Source organism: Chiloscyllium punctatum, chromosome 8, assembly GCF_047496795.1.
Source record: "Chiloscyllium punctatum isolate Juve2018m chromosome 8, sChiPun1.3, whole genome shotgun sequence".
Classification (NCBI taxonomy): Eukaryota; Metazoa; Chordata; class Chondrichthyes; order Orectolobiformes; family Hemiscylliidae; genus Chiloscyllium; species Chiloscyllium punctatum.
Window position 1 is genome coordinate 134,002,347 of NC_092746.1, and position 25,173 is coordinate 134,027,519.

The 25,173-nt window shown below is 53.7% G+C and overlaps 1 protein-coding gene across 1 annotated transcript in view; it reads left to right on the forward strand.

Annotated features, from left to right (window-relative positions):
- Window positions 1-21,219, forward strand: part of LOC140480306 (plectin-like) — a gene marked incomplete at its 3' end in the record, with an annotated part of 324,240 nt that extends 303,021 nt beyond the window's left edge. The window contains exons 12-17 of the mRNA XM_072575010.1: window positions 2,803-2,922; window positions 8,062-8,157; window positions 12,503-12,630; window positions 14,069-14,162; window positions 19,943-20,097; window positions 20,895-21,219. Coding sequence (XP_072431111.1) covers window positions 2,803-2,922; window positions 8,062-8,157; window positions 12,503-12,630; window positions 14,069-14,162; window positions 19,943-20,097; window positions 20,895-21,219 — 918 coding nt within the window. The remainder of the gene's footprint in view (window positions 1-2,802; window positions 2,923-8,061; window positions 8,158-12,502; window positions 12,631-14,068; window positions 14,163-19,942; window positions 20,098-20,894) is intronic.
- Window positions 21,220-25,173: the final 3,954 nt, after the last annotated feature.

Below are 25,173 nucleotides of genomic sequence, written 5' to 3' on the forward strand. Positions count from 1 at the left end.
TGCCCTGTAATCCACCCCCACACTGCCCTGTACCCCACCCACACACCACTCTGTACCCCACCCCCACACTGCCCTGTACCCCACCCACACACCACTCTGTACCCCACCCCCACACTGCCCTGTAATCCACCCCCACACCGCGCTGTACCCCACCCCCACACCGCCCTGTAATCCACCCCACACTGCCCTGTACCCCACCCACACACCACTCTGTACCCCACCCCCACACCGCCCCCTGTAATCACCCCCACACTGCCCTGTACCCCACCCACACACCACTCTGTACCCCACCCCCGCACTGCCCTGTAATCCACCCCCACACTGCCCTGTACCCCACCCACACACCACTCTGTACCCCACCCCCACACTGCCCTGTACCCCACCCACACACCACTCTGTACCCCACCCCCACACGCCCTGTAATCCACCCCCACACTGCGCTGTACCCCACCCCCACACCGCCCTGTAATCCACCCCCACACTGCCCTTACCCCACCCACACACCACTCTGTACCCCACCCCCACACCGCCTGTAATCCACCCCCACACTGCCGCTGTACCCCACCCCCACACCTGCGTTATAACCCCACCCCCACACTGTGTTGTACCCCACCCCCACACTGCATTGTACCTTGCCTTTGTGACCCACATTCCCACTGTGGGCCTACATGTAGTAGAGTTGCCGATTTTCAGGGCATTTAAATGGCCATTGGATAAGCTTGTGGACGAGAGTAGAATAGTGTAGGATAGATGAGCTTTAGATTGGTTTCACAGGTCGGCGCAACATCGAGGGCCGAAGGGCCTGGACTGTGCTGGAATGTTCTATGTGCAACTGCAGTCCCTCTTTGGGTACCAAGCTCTGAGTTCAGGCTTGTGGGCCTACTGAAGCCAGGAGTCCTTGATCCCATCACTGCTGGTGCAGAAGTCCCTCCAACACCTCCCCACCTCCCCCCCCTCCCCCCCCCTCCCCCACCCCCCCACCCCCCCCACCCCCCTCCCCCACCTCCCCCACCTCCCCCCCACCTCCCCACCTCCCCCCCTCCCCCACCTCCCCCCCACCTCCCCCACCTCCCCACCCCCCCCACCCTCCCCCACCTCCCTCCCCCACCTCCCCCCCCTCCCCCACCTCCCCCACCTCCCCCATCCCCCACCTCCCCCCCCACCACCCCCCCACCTCCCCCACCCCCCCCACCTCCCCCACCGTCCCCCACCTCCCCCACCTCCCCCCCCCCACTCCCCCACCTCCCCCACCTCCCCCCCCCACCTCCCCCACCTCCCCCTCACCTCCCCCACACCCCCCCTCCCCCACCTCCCCCCCCCACCTCCCCCACCTCCCCCCTCACCTCCCCCACCACCCCCCCTCCCCCCCCTCCCCCACTCCCCCCCTCCGCCACCCCCCCACCCCCCACCTCCCCCACCTCCCCCCCCCGACCCCCCCCCCCCCACCTCCCCCCCCCACCTCCCCCACCCCCCCACCCCCCCACCTCCCCCACCTCCCCCCCCCGACCCCCCCCCCCACCTCCCCCCCCCACCTCCCCCACCTCCCCCACCCCCCCCCACCCCCCCCTCCCCCACCTCCCCCACCTCCCCCCCCCACCTCCCCCCCTCCCCCCACCCCCCCCTCCCCCACCTCCCCCCCCCACCTCCCCCACCCCCCCCACCACCCCCACCTCCCCCACCTCCCCCCCCACCTCCCCCCCCCACCTCCCCCCCTCCCCCCCCTCCCCCACCTCCCCCCCTCCCCCCCCCTCCCTCACTCCCCCCCCCACCTCCCCCCCACCCCCCCCTCCCCCACCTCCCCCACCCCCCCCCCCACCCCCCTCCCCCACCCTCCCCCACCTCCCCCCCCCCACCTCCCCCCCTCCCCCACCCCCCCCCTCCCCCCACCTCCCCCCCCCACCTCCCCCCACCCCCCCCACCACCCCCACCTCCACCCACCTCCCCCCCCACCTCCCCCCCCCACCTCCCCCCCTCCCCCCCCCTCCCCCACCTCCCCCCCCCCCTCCCCCACCTCCCCCCCACCTCCCCCCCCTCCCCCCCCTCCCCCACCTCCCCCCCCCCCCACCTAAACATGTTATCCATGACATTCTCAGCCTCATGGATACCCCACAGTGAGTCCATCCACAGCTCCAGGCCCTCCATGTGATAAAGTGGGACCTGCAGCTGGACATACTTTCTGCATATCATAGTCTGGACATACAGGGAGTGCCCTGATTTCAGGATGAGCATTCCACAGGAGAGTCCTCCTGCCATTATGAACCCTTACCAAACGACAACATGAAACAATGTAGAACATCGAACTTTACTCATCCTCTACAGAACTCTGCTCCTGGATTCAACCTCCCCACCCTCCCCCAAGGATCATTCCTCCCCCGCTCCCTCTCTCTCCTGCTCCCCCAGGGTCACTCTCTGCTCCTTCTCCCTCACTCCCCTTGTTCCACCCCCTCTACTCCTTCTCCCAGGAGCCGCTCCCTCTGCATCGACCTCTCCTTCTCCCTTTCTCTCTCTCTTGCTCCACCAAGGTCACTCCTCTCCCTCTCTCTCTTCTCACTCTCTCGCTCTCCCACTCTCCATGGTCGCTGCTCCTCCCTCTCCTCTCCCTCTCTACCCTAGCTCCATCCCCCACTCCACACTCCCCCCAAGGTCACTCTTCTCCTGTTCCCTCTCTCCCTCCTCCCCAGGGTCACAGTCTGCCCCAGGGTCACTCTGCCCTGTCTTGTGTGTACCCCTGTATGAGGCTGCTCACCAGGGGAGTGATGTTGGAGAGATGCAGTCACTGAGTTCTCCATGTTGTTTCTGTAGGAGATCGAGATACGATGGCAGGAGTATTATGAGATGGTCACGCTGCTGATCCAGTGGATTCGCCATCACATCACCATTTTTGAGGAAAGGAAATTCCCGGGAACCTATGAGGAGATGGAGGTGAGGACTCACTTCGCATCCCAAACCGATCCCAGTGTCTGTTACTGCCCCGTACCCCATCCCAGTCCCTGTTACTGCCCCGTACCCCATCCCAGTGTCCTGTTACTGTCCCGTACCCGATCCCAGTGTCTGTTACTGTCCCGTACCCCATCCCAGTCCCTGTTACTGCCCCGTACCCCATCCCAGTGTCTGTTACTGTCCCGTACCCGATCCCAGTCCCTGTTACTGCCCCGTACCCCATCCCAGTGTCTGTTACTGCCCCGTACCCGATCCCAGTGTCTGTTACTGTCCCGTACCCCATCCCAGTCCCTGTTACCTGCCCCGTACCTGATCCCAGTGTCTGTTACTGCCCCGTACCCCATCCCAGTGTCTGTTACTGCCCCGTACCCGATCCCACTGTCTGTTACTGCCCCGTACCCGATCCCACTGTCTGTTACTGCCCCGTACCCGATCCAGTGTCTGTTACTGCCCCGTACCCAATCCCAGTGTCTGTTACTGCCCCCGTACCTGATCCCAGTGTCTGTTACTGCCCCGTACCCAATCCCAGTGTCTGTTACTGCCCCGTACCCGATCCCAGTGTCTGTTTACTGCCCCGTACCCGATCCCAGTGTCTGTTACTGCCCCGTACCCGATCCCAGTGTCTGTTACTGTCCCGTACCCCATCCCAGTGTCTGTTACTGCCCCGTACCTGATCCCAGTGTCTGTTACTGCCCCGTACCCGATCCCAGTGTCTGTTACTGTCCCGTACCCCATCCCAGTGTCTGTTACTGCCCCGTACCCCATCCCACTGTCTGTTACTGCCCCGTACCCCATCCCAGTCTCTGTTACTGCCCCGTACCCCATCCCAGTCCCTGTTACTACCCTGTACCCCATCCCAGTGTCTGTTACTGCCCCGTACCCCATCCCAGTGTCTGTTACTGTCCCGTACCCCATCCCAGTGTCTGTTACTGCCCCGTACCCCATCCCACTGTCTGTTACTGCCCCGTACCCGATCCCAGTGTCTGTTACTGCCCCGTACCCGATCCCAGTGTCTGTTACTGCCCCGTACCCGATCCCAGTGTCTGTTACTGCCCCGTACCCCATCCCAGTGTCTGTTACTGTCCCGTACCCCATCCCAGTGTCTGTTACTGCCCCGTACCTGATCCCAATGTCTGTTACTGTCCCGTACCTGATCCCAGTGTCTGTTACTGTCCCGTACCCCATCCCAGTGTCTGTTACTGTCCCGTACCCGATCCCAGTGTCTGTTACTACCCCGTACCCCATCCCAGTGTCTGTTACTGCCCCGTACCCGATCCCAGTGTCTGTTACTGCTCCCTACCCCATCCCAGTGTCTGTTACTGTCCCGTACCCGATCCCAGTGTCTGTTACTACCCCGTACCCCATCCCAGTGTCTGTTACTACCCCGTACCCCATCCCAGTGTCTGTTACTGTCCCGTACCTGATCCCAGTCCCTGTTACTACCCTGTACCCCATCCCAGTGTCTGTTACTGCCCCGTACCCGATCCCAGTGTCTGTTACTGCCCCGTACCCCATCCCAGTGTCTGTTACTGCCCCGTACCCGATCCCAGTGTCTGTTACTGCTCCCTACCCCATCCCAGTGTCTGTTACTGTCCCGTACCCCATCCCAGTGTCTGTTACTGTCCCGTACCCGATCCCAGTGTCTGTTACTACCCCGTACCCCATCCCAGTGTCTGTTACTACCCCGTACCCCATCCCAGTGTCTGTTACTGCCCCGTACCTGATCCCAATGTCTGTTACTGTCCCGTACCTGATCCCAGTGTCTGTTACTGTCCCGTACCCCATCCCAGTGTCTGTTACTGCCCCGTACCCGATCCCAGTGTCTGTTACTACCCCGTACCCCATCCCAGTGTCTGTTACTGCCCCGTACCCCATCCCAGTGTCTGTTACTGCCCCGTACCTGATCCCAGTGTCTGTTACTGCCCCGTACCCGATCCCAATGTCTGTTACTACCCCGTACCCCATCCCAGTGTCTGTTACTGCCCCGTACCCGATCCCAGTGTCTGTTACTACCCCGTACCCCATCCCAGTGTCTGTTACTACCCCGTACCCCATCCCAGTGTCTGTTACTGCCCCGTACCTGATCCCAGTGTCTGTTACTGCCCCGTACCCGATCCCAGTGTCTGTTACTGCTCCCTACCCCATCCCAGTGTCTGTTACTGCCCCGTACCCGATCCCAGTGTCTGTTACTGCCCCGTACCCGATCCCAGTGTCTGTTACTGCCCCGTACCTGATCCCAGTGTCTGTTACTGCCCCGTACCTGATCCCAGTCCCTGTTACTACCCTGTACCCCATCCCAGTGTCTGTTACTGCCCCGTACCTGATCCCAGTGTCTGTTACTGCCCCGTACCTGATCCCAGTGTCTGTTACTGCCCCGTACCCGATCCCAGTGTCTGTTACTACCCCGTACCCCATCCCAGTGTCTGTTACTGCCCCGTACCTGATCCCAGTCCCTGTTACTACCCCGTACCCCATCCCAGTGTCTGTTACTGCCCCGTACCCGATCCCACTGTCTGTTACTACCCTGTACCCCATCCCAGTGTCTGTTACTGCCCCGTACCCGATCCCAGTGTCTGTTACTGCCCCGTACCCGATCCCAGTGTCTGTTACTGCACCGTACCCGATCCCAGTGTCTGTTACTACCCCGTACCCCATCCCAGTGTCTGTTACTGCCCCGTACCTGATCCCAGTCCCTGTTACTACCCTGTACCCCATCCCAGTGTCTGTTACTGCCCCGTACCCGATCCCACTGTCTGTTACTACCCTGTACCCCATCCCAGTGTCTGTTACTGCCCCGTACCCGATCCCAGTGTCTGTTACTGCCCCGTACCCGATCCCAGTGTCTGTTACTGCCCCGTACCCGATCCCAGTGTCTGTTACTGTCCCGTACCCCATCCCAGTGTCTGTTACTGCTCCCTACCCCATCCCAGTGTCTGTTACTGTCCCGTACCCCATCCCAGTGTCTGTTACTGTCCCGTACCCGATCCCAGTGTCTGTTACTGCCCCGTACCCCATCCCAGTGTCTGTTACTGCCCCGTACCCCATCCCAGTGTCTGTTACTACCCCGTACCCCATCCCAGTGTCTGTTACTGCCCCGTACCCGATCCCACTGTCTGTTACTGCCCCGTACCCGATCCCAGTGTCTGTTACTGCTCCCTACCCCATCCCAGTGTCTGTTACTGCTCCCTACCCCATCCCAGTGTCTATTACTGTCCCGTACCCCATCCCAGTGTCTGTTACTGTCCCGTACCCCATCCCAGTGTCTGTTACTGTCCCGTACCCGATCCCAGTGTCTGTTACTGCCCCGTACCCCATCCCAGTGTCTGTTACTGTCCCGTACCCCATCCCAGTGTCTGTTACTGCCCCGTACCTGATCCCAGTGTCTGTTACTGCCCCGTACCCCATCCCAGTGTCTGTTACTGCCCCGTACCTGATCCCAGTGTCTGTTACTGCCCCGTACCCCATCCCAGTGTCTGTTACTGCCCCGTACCTGATCCCAGTGTCTGTTACTGTCCCGTACCCCATCCCAGTGTCTGTTACTGTCCCGTACCCCATCCCAGTGTCTGTTACTACCCCGTACCCCATCCCAGTGTCTGTTACTGCCCCGTACCCCATCCCAGTCCCTGTTACTGTCCCGTACCCGATCCCAGTGTCTGTTACTGTCCCGTACCCGATCCCAGTGTCTGTTACTGCCCCGTACCTGATCCCAGTGTCTGTTACTGCCCCGTACCCGATCCCAGTGTCTGTTACTACCCCGTACCCCATCCCAGTGTCTGTTACTACCCCGTACCCCATCCCAGTGTCTGTTACTGCCCCGTACCTGATCCCAGTCCCTGTTACTACCCTGTACCCCATCCCAGTGTCTGTTACTGCCCCGTACCCGATCCCAGTGTCTGTTACTGCCCCGTACCCCATCCCAGTGTCTGTTACTGTCCCGTACCTGATCCCAGTGTCTGTTACTGCCCCGTACCCCATCCCAGTGTCTGTTACTGCCCCGTACCTGATCCCAGTGTCTGTTACTGCCCCGTACCCCATCCCAGTGTCTGTTACTGCCCCGTACCCGATCCCAGTGTCTGTTACTGCCCCGTACCCCATCCCAGTGTCTGTTACTGTCCCGTACCTGATCCCAGTGTCTGTTACTGCCCCGTACCCCATCCCAGTGTCTGTTACTGTCCCGTACCTGATCCCAGTGTCTGTTACTGCCCCGTACCCCATCCCAGTGTCTGTTACTGTCCCGTACCCCATCCCAGTGTCTGTTACTGCCCCGTACCCCATCCCAGTGTCTGTTACTGCCCCGTACCCCATCCCACTGTCTGTTACTGCCCCGTACCTGATCCCAGTGTCTGTTACTGTCCCGTACCCCATCCCAGTGTCTGTTACTGCCCCGTACCCCATCCCAGTCTCTGTTACTGCCCCGTACCTGATCCCAGTGTCTGTTACTGCCCCGTACCTGATCCCAGTGTCTGTTACTGCCCCGTACCCCATCCCACTGTCTGTTACTGCCCCGTACCCCATCCCAGTCCCTGTTACTGCCCCGTACCCCATCCCAGTGTCTGTTACTGCCCCGTACCCCATCCCAGTGTCTGTTACTGCCCTGTACCCCATCCCAGTGTCTGTTACTACCCTGTACCCCATCCCAGTGTCTGTTACTGCCCCGTACCCCATCCCAGTGTCTGTTACTGCCCCGTACCCCATCCCAGTGTCTGTTACTGCCCCGTACCTGATCCCAGTGTCTGTTACTGCCCCGTACCCCATCCCAGTGTCTGTTACTGCCCCGTACCCCATCCCAGTGTCTGTTACTGCCCCGTACCCCATCCCAGTGTCTGTTACTGCACCGTACCCGATCCCAGTGTCTGTTACTGCACCGTACCTGATCCCAGTGTCTGTTACTGCCCCGTACCCCATCCCAGTGTCTGTTACTGCACCGTACCCGATCCCAGTGTCTGTTACTGCACCGTACCTGATCCCAGTGTCTGTTACTGCCCCGTACCTGATCCCAGTGTCTGTTACTGCACCGTATCTGATCCCAGTGTCTGTTACTGTCCCGTACCCGATCCCAGGGAAAGTATTTGAAAACTGATGTTGATGCTGTAATATCTGACCTGGCTGTGATTTTGAAAGGTGCTGTGGAGACAGTTCTTGAAGTTTAAAGAGTCAGACCTACCCATCCGAGAGACTGAGAAACAACACAGCAAGACTCTTTTCAAAAACCTGGAGGTATATCTTCATTTCATCTCACTCCACGGGCCTGTCACTGTGTGTGTGTGTGTGTGTGTGTGTGTGTGTGTGTGTGTGTGTGTGTGTGAGTGAGACAGGGTGCTGTAACCCTGTGTGTGTGTGTGTGTGTGTGAGTGAGACAGGGTGCTGTAACCCTGTGTGTGTGTGTGTGTCAAGGGTGCTGTAACTGTGTCTGTGTGTCACAGGGTGCTGTAACTGTGTGTGTCACAGGGTGCTCTAACTGTGTGTGTGTGTGTGTCACAGGGTGCTGTAGCTCTGTGTGTGTGTGTGTGTGTGTCACAGTGTGCTATAACTGTGTGTGTGTGTGTGTGTCACAGGGTGCTGTAACTCTGTGTGTGTCACAGGGTGCTGTAAATGTGTGTGTGTGTGTGTGTGTCACAGGGTGCTGTAACTCTGTGTGTGTCACAGGGTGCTGTAACTGTGTGTGTGTGTGCGTGTGTGTCACAGAGTGCTGTAACTCTGCGTGTGTGTGTATGTCACAGGGTGCTGTAACTGTGTGTGTCACAGAGTGCTGTAACTCTGCGTGTGTGTGTGTGTCACAGGGTGTTGTAACTGTGTGTGTGTGTGTATGTTGTGTGTGTGTGTCACAGGGTGCTGTAACTGTGTGTGTATGTGTGTGTGTGTGTGTCACAGGGTGCTGTAACTGTGTGTGTGTTGTGTGTGTGTGTGTCACAGGGTGCTGTAACTCTGTGTGTGTGTGTCACAGGGTGCTATAACTCTGTGTGTGTGTGTGTGTGTCACCGGGTGCTGTAACTGTGTGTGTGTGTGTGTCACAGGGTGCTGTAACTGTGTGTGTATGTGTGTGTGTGTGTGTGTCACAGGGTGCTGTAACTGTGTGTGTATGTGTGTGTGTGTCACAGGGTGCTGTAACTGTGTGTGTGTTGTGTGTGTGTGTGATACAGGGTGCTGTAACTCTGTGTGTATGTGTGTGTGTGTGTGTGTCACAGGGTGCTGTAACTGTGTGTGTGTTGTGTGTGTGTGTGATACAGGGTGCTGTAACTCTGTGTGTGTGTGTCACAGGGTGCTATAACTGTGTGTGTGTGTGTGTGTGTGTCACAGGGTGCTGTAACTGTGTGTGTGTGTTTGTGTGTGTGTGTGTCAGTCACAGGGTGCTGTATCTGTGTGTTTGTGTGTCACAGGGTGCTATAACTGTGTGTGTGTGTGTGTGTGTCACAGGGTGCTGTAACTCTGCGTGCATATGTGTGTCACAGGGTGCTGTAGCTCTGTGTGTGTGTGTCACAGGGTGCTCTACCTCTGTGTTTGTGTGTGTCTGTCTGTCTGTCAATCACAGAGTGCTGGGTGACTGTGTGTGTATGTGTGTGTGTGTCACAGGGTGCTATAACTCTGTGTGTGCATGTGTGTCACAGGGTGCTATAACTGTGTGTGTGTGTGTGTGTGAGAGACAGAGTGCTGTAACTCTGTGTGTGTGTGTGTGTGTGTATGTGTGTCACAGGGTGCTGTAACCCTGTGTGTGTGTGTATGTGTGTCACAGGGTGCTGTAACTGTGTGTATTTGTTGCAGGGTGCTGTAACTCTGTGTGTGTGTGTGTCACAGGGTGCTGTAACTCTGCGTGTGTGTGTGTGTCACAGGGCGCTGTAACTGTGTGTGTGTGTGTGTCACAGGGTGCTGTAGCTCTGTGTGTGTGTGTGTCACAGGGTGCTATAACTGTGTGTGTGTGTGTGTGTGTCACCGGGTGCTGTAACTGTGTGTGTGTGTGTGTGTATGTTGTGTGTGTGTGTCACAGGGTGCTGTAACTGTGTGTGTATGTGTGTGTGTGTGTGTCACAGGGTGCTGTAACTGTGTGTGTTGTGTGTGTGTGTGTCACAGGGTGCTGTAACTCTGTGTGTGTGTGTCACAGGGTGCTATAACTGTGTGTGTGTGTCACAGGGTGCTGTAACTGTGTGTGTGTGTTTGTGTGTGTGTGTGTCAGTCACAGGGTGCTGTATCTGTGTGTTTGTGTGTCACAGGGTGCTATAACTGTGTGTGTGTGTGTGTCACAGGGTGCTGTAACTCTGCGTGCGTATGTGTGTCACAGGGTGCTGTAGCTCTGTGTGTGTGTGTCACAGGGTGCTCTACCTCTGTGTTTGTGTGTGTGTGTCTGTCTGTCAATCACAGAGTGCTGGGTGACTGTGTGTGTATGTGTGTGTGTGTCACAGGGTGCTATAACTCTGTGTGTGCATGTGTGTCACAGGGTGCTATAACTGTGTGTGTGTGTGTGAGAGAGACAGGGTGCTGTAACTCTGTGTGTGTGTGTGTGTGTATGTGTGTCACAGGGTGCTGTAACCCTGTGTGTGTGTGTATGTGTGTCACAGGGTGCTGTAACTGTGTGTATTTGTTGCAGGGTACTGTAACTCTGTGTGTGTGTGTGTGTGTCACAGGGTGCTGTAACTGTGTGTGTGTGTGTGTCACAGGGTGCTGTAGCTCTGTGTGTGTGTGTGTCACAGTGTGCTGTAACTGTGTGTGTGTGTGTCACAGGGTGCTGTAACTGTGTGTGTTTGTGTCACAGGGTGCTGTAACTCTGTGTGTGTCACAGGGTGCTGTAACTGTGTGTGTGTGTGTCACAGGGTGTTGTAACTGTATGTGTGTGTCACCGGGTGCTGTAACCGTGTGTGTGTGTGTGTGTGTGTGTGTGTGTGTATGTCACAGGGTGCTGTAACTGTGTGTGTATGTGTGTGTGTGTCACAAGGTGCTGTAACTGTGTGTGTCACAGGGTGCTGTAACTCTGTGTGTGTGCGTCACAGGGTGCTATAACTGTGTGTGTGTGTGTGTCACAGGGTGCTGTAACTGTGTGTGTGTGTGTGTGTGTGTTTGTGTGTGTGTGTCAGTCACAGGGTGCTGTATCTGTGTGTTTGTGTGTCACAGGGTGCTATAACTGTGTGTGTGTGTGTGTCACAGGGTGCTGTAGCTCTGTGTGTGTGTGTGTTTGTGTGTGTGTCACAGGGTGTGGTAACTGTGTGTGTGTGTGTGTGTCACAGGGTTCGGTAACTGTGTGTGTGTGTGTGTGTGTGTGTCACAGGGTGCTGTAACTCTGCGTGCGTATGTGTGTCACAGGGTGCTGTAGCTCTATGTGTGTGTGTCACAGGGTGCTCTACCTCTGTGTTTGTGTGTGTCTGTCTGTCTGTCAATCACAGAGTGCTGTAACTGTGTGTGAATGTGTGTGTGTGTCACAGGGTGCTATAACTCTGTGTGTGCATGTGTGTCACAGGGTGCTATAACTGTGTGTGTGTGTGTGTGTGTGTGTGTGAGAGACAGGGTGCTGTAACTCTGTGTGTGTGTGTGTATGTGTGTCACAGGGTGCTGTAACCCTGTGTGTGTGTGTATGTGTGTCATAGGGTGCTGTAACTCTGTGTGTTGCAGGGTGCTGTAACTCTGTGTGTGTGTTGCAGTGTGCTGTAACTCTGTGTGTTGCAGGGTGCTGTAACTCTGTGTGTGTGTTGCAGGGTGCTGTAACCCTGTGTGTGTGTTGCAGGGTGCTGTAACTCTGTGTGTGTATTGCAGGGTGCTGTAACTCTGTGTGTGTTTGTTGCAGGGTGTTGTAACTCTGTGTGTGTGTTGCAGGGTGCTGTAACCCTGTGTGTGTGTTGCAGGGTGCTGTAACTCTGTGTGTGTATTGCAGGGTGCTGTAACTCTGTGTGTGTGTTGCAGGGTGCTGTAACTCTGTGTGTGTGTTGCAGGGTGCTGTAACTCTGTGTGTGTATTGCAGGGTGCTGTAACTCTGTGTGTGTGTTGCAGGGTGCTGTAACTCTGTGTGTGTGTTGCAAGGTGCTGTAACTGTGTGTGTATTGCAGGGTGCTGTAACTCTGTGTGTGTTTGTTGCAGGGTGCTGTAACTCTGTGTGTGTGTTGCAGGGTGCTGTAACTCTGTGTGTGTGTTGCAGGGTGCTGTAACTCTGTGTGTGTGTGTTGCAGGGTGCTGTAACTCTGTGTGTGTATTGCAGGGTGCTGTAACTCTGTGTGTGTTTGTTGCAGGGTGCTGTAACTCTGTGTGTGTGTTGCAGGGTGCTGTAACCCTGTGTGTGTGTTGCAGGGTGCTGTAACTCTGTGTGTGTATTGCAGGGTGCTGTAACTCTGTGTGTGTTTGTTGCAGGGTGCTGTAACTCTGTGTGTGTGTTGCAGGGTGCTGTAACTCTGTGTGTGTGTTGCAGGGTGCTGTAACTCTGTGTGTGTATTGCAGGGTGCTGTAACTCTGTGTGTGTTTGTTGCAGGGTGCTGTAACTCTGTGTGTGTTTGTTGCAGGGTGCTGTAACTCTGTATGTGTGTTGCAGGGTGCTGTAACTCTGTGTGTGTTTGTTGCAGGGTGCTGTAACTCTGTGTGTGTGTTGCAGGGTGCTGTACAGGAGGGTCACCTCAAGGTACCTGCAGGTTATCACCCAATCGATGTGGAAAAGGAGTGGGGAAAGCTACATGTTGCTATTCTGGAGCGGGAAAGAGTTCTCCGCAGCGAGTTTGAGAGGTTGGTGCTTCCCCTGCTCTCCCAGAGAGTTGCAAACATCGTTTCAAATCACATGGTTTTGATATCTCTCTGAATAGAGACAACAAGCAAGGTTCACCTTCTCAATAGCTCACTCAGTCCGGTCGAAAATTTGCTTTCTGGTTGCTTTGAGGATATCACAGAACATCACAATCTGTTCAGGGCAGCTGGTCTCCCATCTCCGTTCAAAGAGAATCCCAAACTAATCCCACTGCCCCGCTCTCTCCCCATATCCCTGTATCAATCCCCAAACTAATCCCACTGCCCCGCTCTCTCCCCATAGCCTTGTATCAATCCCCAAATTAATCCCACTGCCCCACTCTCTCCCCCATCACTGTAACAATCCCCAAACTAATCCCACTGCCCCACTCTCTCCCCATATCCCTGTATCAATCCCCAAACTAATCCCACTGCCCCACTCTCTCCCCACAGCCCTGTATCAATCCCCAAACTAATCCCACTGCCCCACTCTCTCCCCACAGCCCTGTATCAATCCCCAAACTAATCCCACTGCCCCACTCTCTCCCCATAGCCCTGTATCAATCCCCAAACTAATCCCACTGCCCCACTCTCTCCCCATAGCCCTGTATCAATCCCCAAACTAATCCCACTGCCCCACTCTCTCCCCACAGCCCTGTATCAATCCCCAAACTAATCCCACTGCCCCACTCTCTCCCCACAGCCCTGTATCAATCCCCAAACTAATCCCACTGCCCCAGTCACTCCCCATAGCACTGTATCAATCCCCAAACTAATCCCACTGCCCCACTCTCTCCCCATAGCCCTGTATCAATCCCCAAACTAATCCCACTGCCCCGCTCTCTCCCCACAGTCCTGTATTGATCCCCAAACTAATCCCACTGCCCCACTCTCCCCATAGCCCTGTATCAATCCCCAAACTAATCCCACCGTCCTGCTCTCTCTCCCCATAGCCCTGTATCGATCCCCAAACTAATCCCACTGCCCCACTCTCTCCTCATAGCCTTGTATCAATCCCAAATTAATCCCATAGCCCTTTATCAATCCCCAAACTAATCCCACTGCTCTGTGCCCTCCCCATAGTCCTGTATTAATCGTACTGCCCCACTCTTTCCCCATCGTCCTGTGTCGGTCATGTTTGGTATGGAAGTGATAGCCTCACGATATTATCACTGTTCTATTTGTCCAGAACCTCAGCAAATGTTCTGGGGCCCCAAGTTCGAATCCCGCTACAGCATATACATTTAAGAGTCTAATGATCACGATGAAAGTGCCATGTATCGTCTATCTGGTTCAGTGGTGCCCTTTGACCCCAGGTTAGTCTGGTGTTAGTCTGGTGCAGCCATTACTGAGGGCTGGTTGTGTTCACCTGAGAAGCAATCCAACAATGACTGTTTGAGTGTTTGTTGCTTTGTTCTGATTCCTGCTTTGTTGTTTCCAGACTGGAGCGATTCCAAAGGATTATCCTGAGGATTCAGCAAGAATCAAACACATGTGAAGAACAAATCAAACAGTCTGATGCACTGCTCAAATCCGTGAGTAACCCTTCAACACTGAGCACACACAAAGACAGACAGCAGAAGGAGATGGAGAGAGTGTGTGGAGACAGGGGTAGAGAGAGAGAGAGACCATAAAACCATAAGAATTAGGCCATTCGGCCCATCGAGTCCACTCCGCCATTTAGTCATGGCTGATGGGCATTTCAACTCCCCTTACCCGTACTCTCCCCGTATCCCTGAATTCCATGCGAGATCAAGTATTTATCAATCTCTGCCTTGAGGACATCTAACATCCCGGCCTCCACTGCACTCCGCGGCAATGAATTCCACAGGCCCACCACTCTCTGGCTGAAGAAATGTCTCCGCATTTCTGTTCTGAATTGACCCCCTCTAATTCTAAGGCTGTGTCCACGGGTCCTAGTCTCCTCGCCTAACGGAAACAACTTCCCAGCATCCACCCTCTCCAAGCCATGTATTATCTTGTAAGTTTCTATTAGATCCCCCCTTAACCTTCTAAACTCCAATGAATACAATCCCAGGATCCTCAGCTGTTCATCGTATGTTAGACCTACCATTCCAGGGATCATCCGTGTGAATCTCCGCTGGACACGTTCCAGTGCCAGTATGTCCTTCCTGAGGTGTGGGGACCAAAACTGGACACAGTACTCCAAATGGGGCCTAACCAGAGCTTTATAAAGTCTCAGTAGCACATCGCTGCTTTTATATTCCAACCCTCTTAGATAAATGACATCATTGCATTCGCTTTCTTAATCACGGACTCAACCTGCATGTTGACCTTTAGAGAATCCTCGACTAGCACTCCCAGATCCCTCTGTACTTTGGCTTTATGAATTTTCTCACCGTTTAGAATATAGTCCATGCCTGTATTCTTTTTCCCAAAGTGCAAGACCTCACATTGAATTCAATCAGCCATTTCCTGGACCACTCTTCCAGACTGTCTAGATCCTTCTGCAGTCTCCCCACTTCCTCAGTACTACCTGCCTGTCCACCTAACTTAGTATCGTCGGCAAACTTCGCTAGAACGCCCCCAGTCCCTTCATCCAAATCATTAATATATAACGTGAACAGCTGCGGCCCCAGCACCGAACCCTGCGGGACACCGCTCATCACCGGCTGCCATTCTGAAAAAGAACCTTTTATCCCAACTCTCTGCCTTCTGTTAGATAGCCAATCCTCAATCCATCCCAGCAGCTCACCTCGAACACCATGGGCCCTCACCTTGCTCAGCAGCTTCCCGTGTGGCACCTTATCAAAGGCCTTTTGGAAGTCTAGGTAGACCACATCCACTGGGTTTCCCTGGTCTAACCTACTTGTCACCTCTTCAAAGAACTCCAACAGGTTTGTCAGGCCCGACCTCTCCTTACTAAATCCATGCTGACTTGTTCTAATCTGACCCTGCACCTCCAAGAATTTAGAAATCTCATCCTTCACCAACAACCTATAGGCTAATTGGCCTATAATTTTCCATCTGTCTTGATCCTTCTTTGAACAAGGGGGTTACAACAGCAATTTTCCAATCATCCGGGACTTTCCCTGACTCCAGTGATTTTTGAAAGATTACGACCAAAGCCTCCGCTATTTCCTCAGCCACGTCCCTCAGAACTCTAGGATGTAGCCCATCGGGGCCAGGAGATTTATCATTTTTTAGCCCTTTTAGCTTTTCTAGCACACTCTCTTTTGTAATGGCCACCAGACTCAACTCTGCCCCTGACTCTCCTTAATTGTTGGGATATTACTCCTGTCTCCCACTGTGAAGACTGACACAAAGTCTTTATTACATTCTCCAGCTATCCCCTTATCTCCCATTGCTCGCCTTCCTGCATCAATTCAGAGCAGCCCAGTTCCTACTTTTGCTTCTTGTTTGTTTCTTATGTATTGAAAGAAACTTTTACTATCATTTCTAATATTACAGGCTAGCTTACCTTCATATTTGATCCTCTCCTTCCTTATTTCTCTCATTGGTATCCTCTGTTTGTTTTTGTAGTCTTCCCAATCTTCTGATTTCCCAGTGCTCTTGGCCACTTTATTGGCTCTCACTTTTTCTATGATATATTTCCTGACTTCCTTTGTCAGCCATGGCTGTCTGACCCCTCCCTGGATAATCTTTCTTTTCTTTGGGATGACCCTCTGTACTGTGTCCTCAATTACACCCAGAAACTCTTGTCATTGTTGCTCAATATCTTCCCCGTTAGGCTCTGCATCCAGTCAATTTTTGTCAGTTCCTCTCTCATGCCCCCGTAATTACCTTTATTTAACTGTAACACCATTATATCCAATTTTGCCTTCTCTCTTTCAAACTACAGACTAACCTCTTCCACATTATGATCGCTGCCTCCTCAGAGTTCCCTTACTTTAAGATTTTTTATAAAGTCTGGCTCATTACATCGCATTAAGTCCCGAATAGCCTTCAAAGTTTGTGAGAAGATTTGTAGCTCGGGTGCTCGTTGTTGTGGTTCTGTTCGCCGAGCTGGGAATTTGTGTTGCAGACGTTTCGTCCCCTGTCTAGGTGACATCCTCAGTGCTTGGGAGCCTCCTGTGAAGCGCTTCTGTGCTGTTTCCTCCGGCATTTATAGTGGCCTGTCTCTGCCGCTTCTGGTTGTCAGTTCCAGCTGTCCGCTGTAGTGGTCAGTATATTGGGTCCAGGTCGATGTGTTTGTTGATAGAGTCTGTGGATGAGTGCCATGCCTCTAGGAATTCCCTGGCTGTTCTCTGTTTGGCTTGCCCTATAATGGTAGTGTTGTCCCAGTTGAATTCATGTTGCTTGTCATCTATGTGTGTGGCTACTAAGGATAGCTGGTCGTGTCGTTTCGTGGCTAGTTGGTGTTCATGGATACGGATCTTCCTGTCTTCCTGTTTGTCCTATGTAGTGTTTTGTGCAGTCCTTGCGTGGGATTTTGTACACTACATTGGTTTTGCTCATGTTGGGTATCGGGTCCTTCGTTCTGGTGAGTTGTTGTCTGTTGGTTTGTGTGCTGTTATGAGTCCTAGTGGTCGCAATAGTCTGGCTGTCAGTTCGGAAATGCTCCTGATGTATGGTAGTGTGGCTAGTCCTTTGGGTTGTGGCATGTCCAGAATAGCCTGCTCCCTTGTGGGCTCCATCACAAGCTGTTCCAAAAAGCCATCCCGTAAGCATTCCATGAATTCCTTTTCTTTGGATCCATCGGCAACATTATTTACCCAGTCCACCTGCATATTGAAGTCTCCCATGATCACTGTGACCTTGCCTTTCTGACATACCCTCTCTATTTCCCGATGCATCTTGTGCCCCTGGTCCTGAGCACCGCTGAGTGGTCTGTACATAACTCTCATTTTGGTTTTTTTGCCTTTGTGGTTCCTGAACTCCACCCACACAGACTCCACATCATCTGACCCTAATGTCATTCAGTGCCATAGATTTAGTCTCATTCTTAACTAACAAGGCAACCCCCACCCCCTCTGTGTCTCCCTGTTCTTGGATGTTTAACTGCCAGCCCTGAACCCCCTGTAACCACCTCTCTGTGATGCTGTTAATTCACCGACTTTGTTACGAATACTGTGAGCATTCAGGTAAAGCACCTTAATGCTAACTTTCTTATCCTCATGATTTCCAACATCTCTAGTAATGTGTCCTAAGTTATCCTTCCTTTTTGCTTCACTGGACCTGAACTCCCAGGTCTCTCTGCTCATCAACTTTTCCCAAGGCTTTTCCGTTTACTGTATAATTTGCTCTCGAATTAGACTTCCCAAAATGCATCACCTCACATTTGTCTGGATTGAACTCCATCTGCCACTTTTCCGCCCAACTCTCCAGTCTATCTATATCCTCCTGTATTCTCTGACAGTCCCCTATACTCTCTGTTACTCCACCAATCTTTGTGTCATCTGCAAACTTGCTGATCATATCAACAGTGCCCTCTCCCAGATCATTTATGTATATTACAAACAACAGTGGCCCCAGCACTGACCCCTGTGGACATTCTTTGACTGAGATAGGATAGACGGACAGACAGACAGACAGACAGTAGGAAGCGTTTGTGGAGACTGTCGAAGGATTGGATTAGCCACAGAAGATTGAGATGTAGACAACGGGAACACTTTCAGCACTGTGCAGCCCACTGTCCGAAATCTGAACATGTCTTTGTAGCTGAATCACACTGAGCTGTGGTGTAAGTGTTCCCGTTATCTACAATGTGACCCACAACTCAGTCACTGCTTCTTTTCCCATGAGGTCTTGGAACAGAAACGTGGTACCATTGACTAAGACAAGAGCTACACAGAAACTTCTCTCAAATTGTTAAGCTGGAGTTGGGCTCTCAAACCAGTTGTAGTTTGCGGAGTGAGTCAGGCAGGATGGTGTTCTGATTCTGAGGGACGGCTGGTTGTGAGGCTGGGGCATGATGAGAGAGCTTCTGTCCTCAGCTGAACAAAATTCTGGAGGCCAAGGTTCCTGGAGTGAACCTAGACAGAAACATAGAAAGTCGGAGCAGGAATAGGCCATTCGCCCCTTGGAGCTTCCTTTCCCATTCCATATGATGATGGCTGATCATCAAAACTGATTGTGCTTTTTGCCCATACCCCTGGATCCCTTTGGCCCCAAGAGCTACATCCAACACTTTCTTGAAAACATGTGGTATCATCGCCTCAGTACTCTCCATGATAGTGAATTCCATAGGTTCGTCACCCTCTGGGTGAAGACATGTCCCCCCATCTCCAACTCCTTATCCTTAAACTATGACCCCTGGTTCTGAACTGTATTCCCTATTGGGGACTTCCTTCCTGCGTCTACCCTTTGTGGTCCTGTGTGAATTTTATGTGGAGCAAAGACCACTGGTACCCCTTGGAATGGCATTGACAAAATTAGATTGGAAGAATCGGGGAGAGGCCGTGGATCAGATCACTCAGTAAGACAGTGGGATTCAGGAATGACATCTGGGTTAGATCAGAACCATGAGAGGCAAGACCAGTAACTTAATGAGCTCAAAAATGCTGAGTGAAGCTGAAAGTCTCTACCCAGAGTCCGATGATGAGTGAAGAATTAGAATCTACAACAGGAAGGGGGGAAGGAGGCTGTGGGAGACTGCACTGAACGGCAGGGTGGGTCAGATCAAGAGCAGAAATTCAAGGATTGCCAATGATAGAGGACAAAAAGTAGCCAAATATGAAGACAGGATGAGCTTATCCTGGTAACAGTTGAAAGAACCGTTGAGGATAACGTGGAAGATGAAGTTGAATTAACCAAACTGGCAGATAACATGCAGTGAGGGAGAAAACCAGGCAGGAACACCTCGACAGAGAGAGAGAGAGAGAGAGAGAGACCCCCGACACAGAGAGAGAGAGAGAGAGAGAGACCCCCGACACAGAGAGAGAGAGAGAGAGAGAGAGAGAGAGATGGGGGGGGGGGGGGGGAGAGAGAGAGACAGAGAGAGAGAGAGAGACCCCCGACACAGAGAGAGAGAGAGAGACAGAGACGGGGGGGGGGGGGGGGGAGCGGAGAGAGAGACAGAGACAGAGACAGGGGGGGGGAGAGAGAGAGAGAGAGACAGAGAGAGAGAGAGAGAGAGAGAGAGAGACAGAGAGAGAGAGAGAGAGAGTGAAAGAGAGAGACAGAGAGAGAGAGAAAGAGAGAGAGAAAGAGGGATAGAGAGAGAGACAGACAGACAGACAGAGAGAGGTAGAGAGAGAAAATCAGGCAGGCACATCTCGGGAAAGGGAGAGATAGAGAGACAGAGAGAATGTACATGAGAACAAAGAGAGAGAATGTGGGGAGAGTGTACACAATGGAAGCACTGATTGCTGGTGTTGCTCTCCTCTAACAGGATATTCGGTTGTTAAATGCTGGGAAACCCCCTCAGAATGTTGCTATCTTGGAACACGACCTGGACAAGTCGGACAGTTTGATTCGAAGTCTCTTCAATGACGTCCAGACCCTGAAGGATGGCAGACATCCACAGGCAGAGCAGATGTACCGCAGGTTAGGCTGGGGTCAGGGGATTGGGTCATGGAGGGATCGGTGTATGGGTCGTTGGGATAGGTCAGGGGGAGGTTAGATTGGTGCCTAGGACACAGGTCAGAGGGCCAGGTCAGAATGGGGTCGAGGGGTATGGGTCAGGTAGATCGGGATGGGGTCGGGGGGTATGGGTCAGGCAGATCGGGATGGGGTCGTGGGGGGTATGGGTCAGGCAGATCGGGATGGGGTCGTGGGGGGTATGGGTCAGGCAGATCAGGGTGGGGTCGGGGGTATGGGCTGGGCAGATCGGGATGGGGTCGGGGGTATGGGTCAGGCAGATCAGGGTGGGGTCAGGGGTATGGGTCAGGCAGATCAGGGTGGGGTCGGGGGTATGGGTCAGGCAGATCAGGGTGGGGTCAGGGGTATGGGCTGGGCAGATCAGGGTGGGGTCGGGGGTATGGGTCAGGCAGATCAGGGTGGGGTCAGGGGTATGGGTCAGGCAGATCAGGGTGGGGTCAGGGGTATGGGTCAGGCAGATCAGGGTGGGGTCAGGGGTATGGGCTGGGCAGATCGGGATGGGGTCGGGGGTATGGGCTGGGCAGATCGGGATGGGGTCGGGGGGTTCAGCAGTATGAGGGGTATGCAAGTCTAGGGATCTGTCAGATTGGGCTCGCCCATCCTTTCGGCATTCCTGGTTGGTGCAGTAGATGTGTCCACCCCTTGGCTGGCTGTTTTCTGGGAGTTTCAGGTGTGGCGGTGGGTGGGGGTGGGGGGAGGGTGGGGGCACACATTCTGTCACTGATTGCTCTCCTGTATCACAGGGTCTTTCGGCTGCATGAATTCCTGGTCGCTACCCGAACAGAGTACAGTCTCCGGTTTAAGTCTGGAGTCCAGCAGCAGATAACACAGATAGTGGCACCTGGGAACAAACACTCCCCATCCAAGGCCAGTGCTGCTGTGGATGGGGTGACCCTGAAGTACATCCAGGATCTGCTGGAGTGGATTGAGGAGAACCAGAGACGTCTGGATGCTGCAGAGTGGGGGGTAGACCTGCCCACGGTGCAGACACAGCTCGGAGTTCACCGAGGCTTACACCAGTCCATCGAGGATTTCCGAGAGAAGATTGAGAGAGCACGAGCAGAGGAGGTAACAGGTCACAGAGACACACTCACAGAGACACACTCACAGAGACACACTCAGAGTCACGGTCACAGAGACACACTCACAGAGTCACACTCACAGAGACACACCCACAGAGACACACCCACAGAGTCACACTCACAGAGACACACTCACAGAGACACACTCACAGAGACACGGTCACAGAGACACGGTCACAGAGTCACACTCACAGAGACACACTCACAGAGACACACTCACAGAGACACACTCACAGAGTCACACTCACAGAGACACGGTCACAGAGACACGCTCACAGAGACACACTCACAGAGACACGGTCACAGAGACACACTCACAGAGACACACTCACAGAGACACACTCACAGAGACACACACACAGAGTCACACTCACAGAGACACGCTCACAGAGACACACTCACAGAGTCACACTCACAGAGACACGCTCACAGAGTCACACTCACAGAGACACGCTCACAGAGACACACTCACAGAGTCACACTCACAGAGACACGCTCACAGAGACACACTCACAGAGTCACACTCACAGAGACACGGTCACAGAGACACACTCACAGAGACACACTCACAGAGTCACACTCACAGAGTCACACTCACAGAGACACACTCACAGAGTCACACTCACAGAGACACGCTCACAGAGACACACTCACAGAGTCACACTCACAGAGACACGGTCACAGAGACACACTCACAGAGACACGGTCACAGAGTCACACTCACAGAGACACACTCACAGAGACACACCCACAGAGTCACACTCACAGAGTCACACTCACAGAGACACACTCACAGAGTCACACTCACAGAGACACACTCACAGAGACACACTCACAGAGTCACACTCACAGAGACACGGTCACAGAGACACACTCACAGAGTCACACTCACAGAGTCACACTCACAGAGACACGGTCACAGAGACACACTCACAGAGACACGGTCACAGAGTCACACTCACAGAGACACACTCACAGAGACACACTCACAGAGTCACACTCACAGAGACACACTCACAGAGACACACTCACAGAGTCACACTCACAGAGACACGCTCACAGAGACACACTCACAGAGACACGGTCACAGAGACACACTCACAGAGACACACTCACAGAGACACACTCACAGAGACACACTCACAGAGTCACACTCACAGAGACACGCTCACAGAGACACACTCACAGAGTCACACTCACAGAGACACGCTCACAGAGTCACACTCACAGAGACACGCTCACAGAGACACACTCACAGAGTCACACTCACAGAGACACGCTCACAGAGACACACTCACAGAGTCACACTCACAGAGACACGGTCACAGAGACACACTCACAGAGACACACTCACAGAGTCACACTCACAGAGTCACACTCACAGAGACACACTCACAGAGTCACACTCACAGAGACACGCTCACAGAGACACACTCACAGAGTCACACTCACAGAGACACGGTCACAGAGACACACTCACAGAGACACGGTCACAGAGTCACACTCACAGAGACACACTCACAGAGACACACCCACAGAGTCACACTCACAGAGTCACACTCACAGAGACACACTCACAGAGACACACTCACAGAGTCACACTCACAGAGACACGGTCACAGAGACACACTCACAGAGTCACACTCACAGAGTCACACTCACAGAGACACGGTCACAGAGACACACTCACAGAGACACGGTCACAGAGTCACACTCACAGAGACACACTCACAGAGACACGGTCACAGAGACACGGTCACAGAGACACACTCACAGAGACACACTCACAGAGTCACACTCACAGAGACACGGTCACAGAGACACGGTCACAGAGACACACTCACAGAGACACACTCACAGAGACACGGTCACAGAGTCACACTCACAGAGACACACTCACAGAGACACACTCACAGAGACACGGTCACAGAGACACGGTCACAGAGACACACTCACAGAGTCACACTCACAGAGACACACTCACAGAGACACACTCACAGAAACACACTCACAGAGTCACACTCACAGAGTCACACTCACAGAGACACGGTCACAGAGACACACTCACAGAGACACACTCACAGAGACACACTCACAGAGACACGGTCACAGAGTCACACTCACAGAGACACACTCACAGAGACACACTCACAGAGACACGGTCACAGAGACACGGTCACAGAGACACGGTCACAGAGACACGGTCACAGAGACACACTCACAGAGTCACACTCACAGAGACACACTCACAGAGACACACTCACAGAAACACTCACAGAGTCACACTCACAGAGTCACACTCACAGAGACACGGTCACAGAGACACACTCACAGAGACACGGTCACAGAGTCACACTCACAGAGACACACTCACAGAGACACGGTCACAGAGTCACGGTCACAGAGACACGGTCACAGAGACACACTCACAGAGACACACTCACAGAGTCACACTCACAGAGACACGCTCACAGAGACACGGTCACAGAGACACATTCACAGAGTCACACTCACAGAGACACGCTCACAGAGACACGGTCACAGAGACACACTCACAGAGTCACACTCACAGAGACACGCTCACAGAGACACGCTCACAGAGACACGGTCACAGAGACACACTCACAGAGTCACACTCACAGAGACACACTCACAGAGACACACTCACAGAGACACGCTCACAGAGACACGGTCACAGAGACACACTCACAGAGACACGGTCACAGAGACACGGTCACAGAGTCACACTCACAGAGACACACTCACAGAGACACACTCACAGAGACACGGTCACAGAGACACGGTCACAGAGACACACTCACAGAGTCACACTCACAGAGTCACACTCACAGAGTCACACTCACAGAGACACGGTCACAGAGACACACTCACAGAGACACGGTCACAGAGACACACTCACAGAGTCACACTCACAGAGACACGGTCACAGAGACACACTCACAGAGTCACGGTCACAGAGACACACTCACAGAGTCACACTCACAGAGACACGGTCACAGAGACACACTCACAGAGTCACACTCACAGAGACACACTCACAGAGACACGGTCACAGAGACACACTCACAGAGACACACTCACAGAGTCACGGTCACAGAGACACACTCACAGAGTCACACTCACAGAGACACGGTCACAGAGTCACACTCACAGAGTCACACTCACAGAGACACACTCACAGAGACACGGTCACAGAGACACACTCACAGAGACACACTCACAGAGTCACGGTCACAGAGACACGGTCACAGAGACACACTCACAGAGTCACACTCACAGAGACACGGTCACAGAGACACACTCACAGAGTCACACTCACAGAGACACGGTCACAGAGACACACTCACAGAGTCACACTCACAGAGACACACTCACAGAGACACACTCACAGAGTCACACTCACAGAGTCACACCCACAGAGTCACACTCACAGAGACACACTCACAGAGACACACTCACAGAGTCACGGTCACAGAGTCACGGTCACAGAGACACACTCACAGGGACACACTCACAGAGTCACGGTCACAGAGTCACGGTCACAGAGACACACTCACAGAGACACACTCACAGAGACACGGTCACAGAGACACACTCACGGAGACACACTCACAGAGTCACACACCCACAGAGTCACACTCACAGAGACACACCCACAGAGTCACACCCACAGAGTCACACCCACAGAGACACACTCACAGAGTCACACTCACAGGGACACACTCACAGAGACACGGTCCACAGAGTCACACTCACAGAGACACACTCACAGAGACACACTCACAGAGACACGGTCACAGAGACACGGTCACAGAGACACACTCACAGAGTCACACTCACAGAGACACACTCACAGAGTCACGGTCACAGAGTCACACTCACAGAGACACACTCACAGGAGACACGGTCACAGAGACAC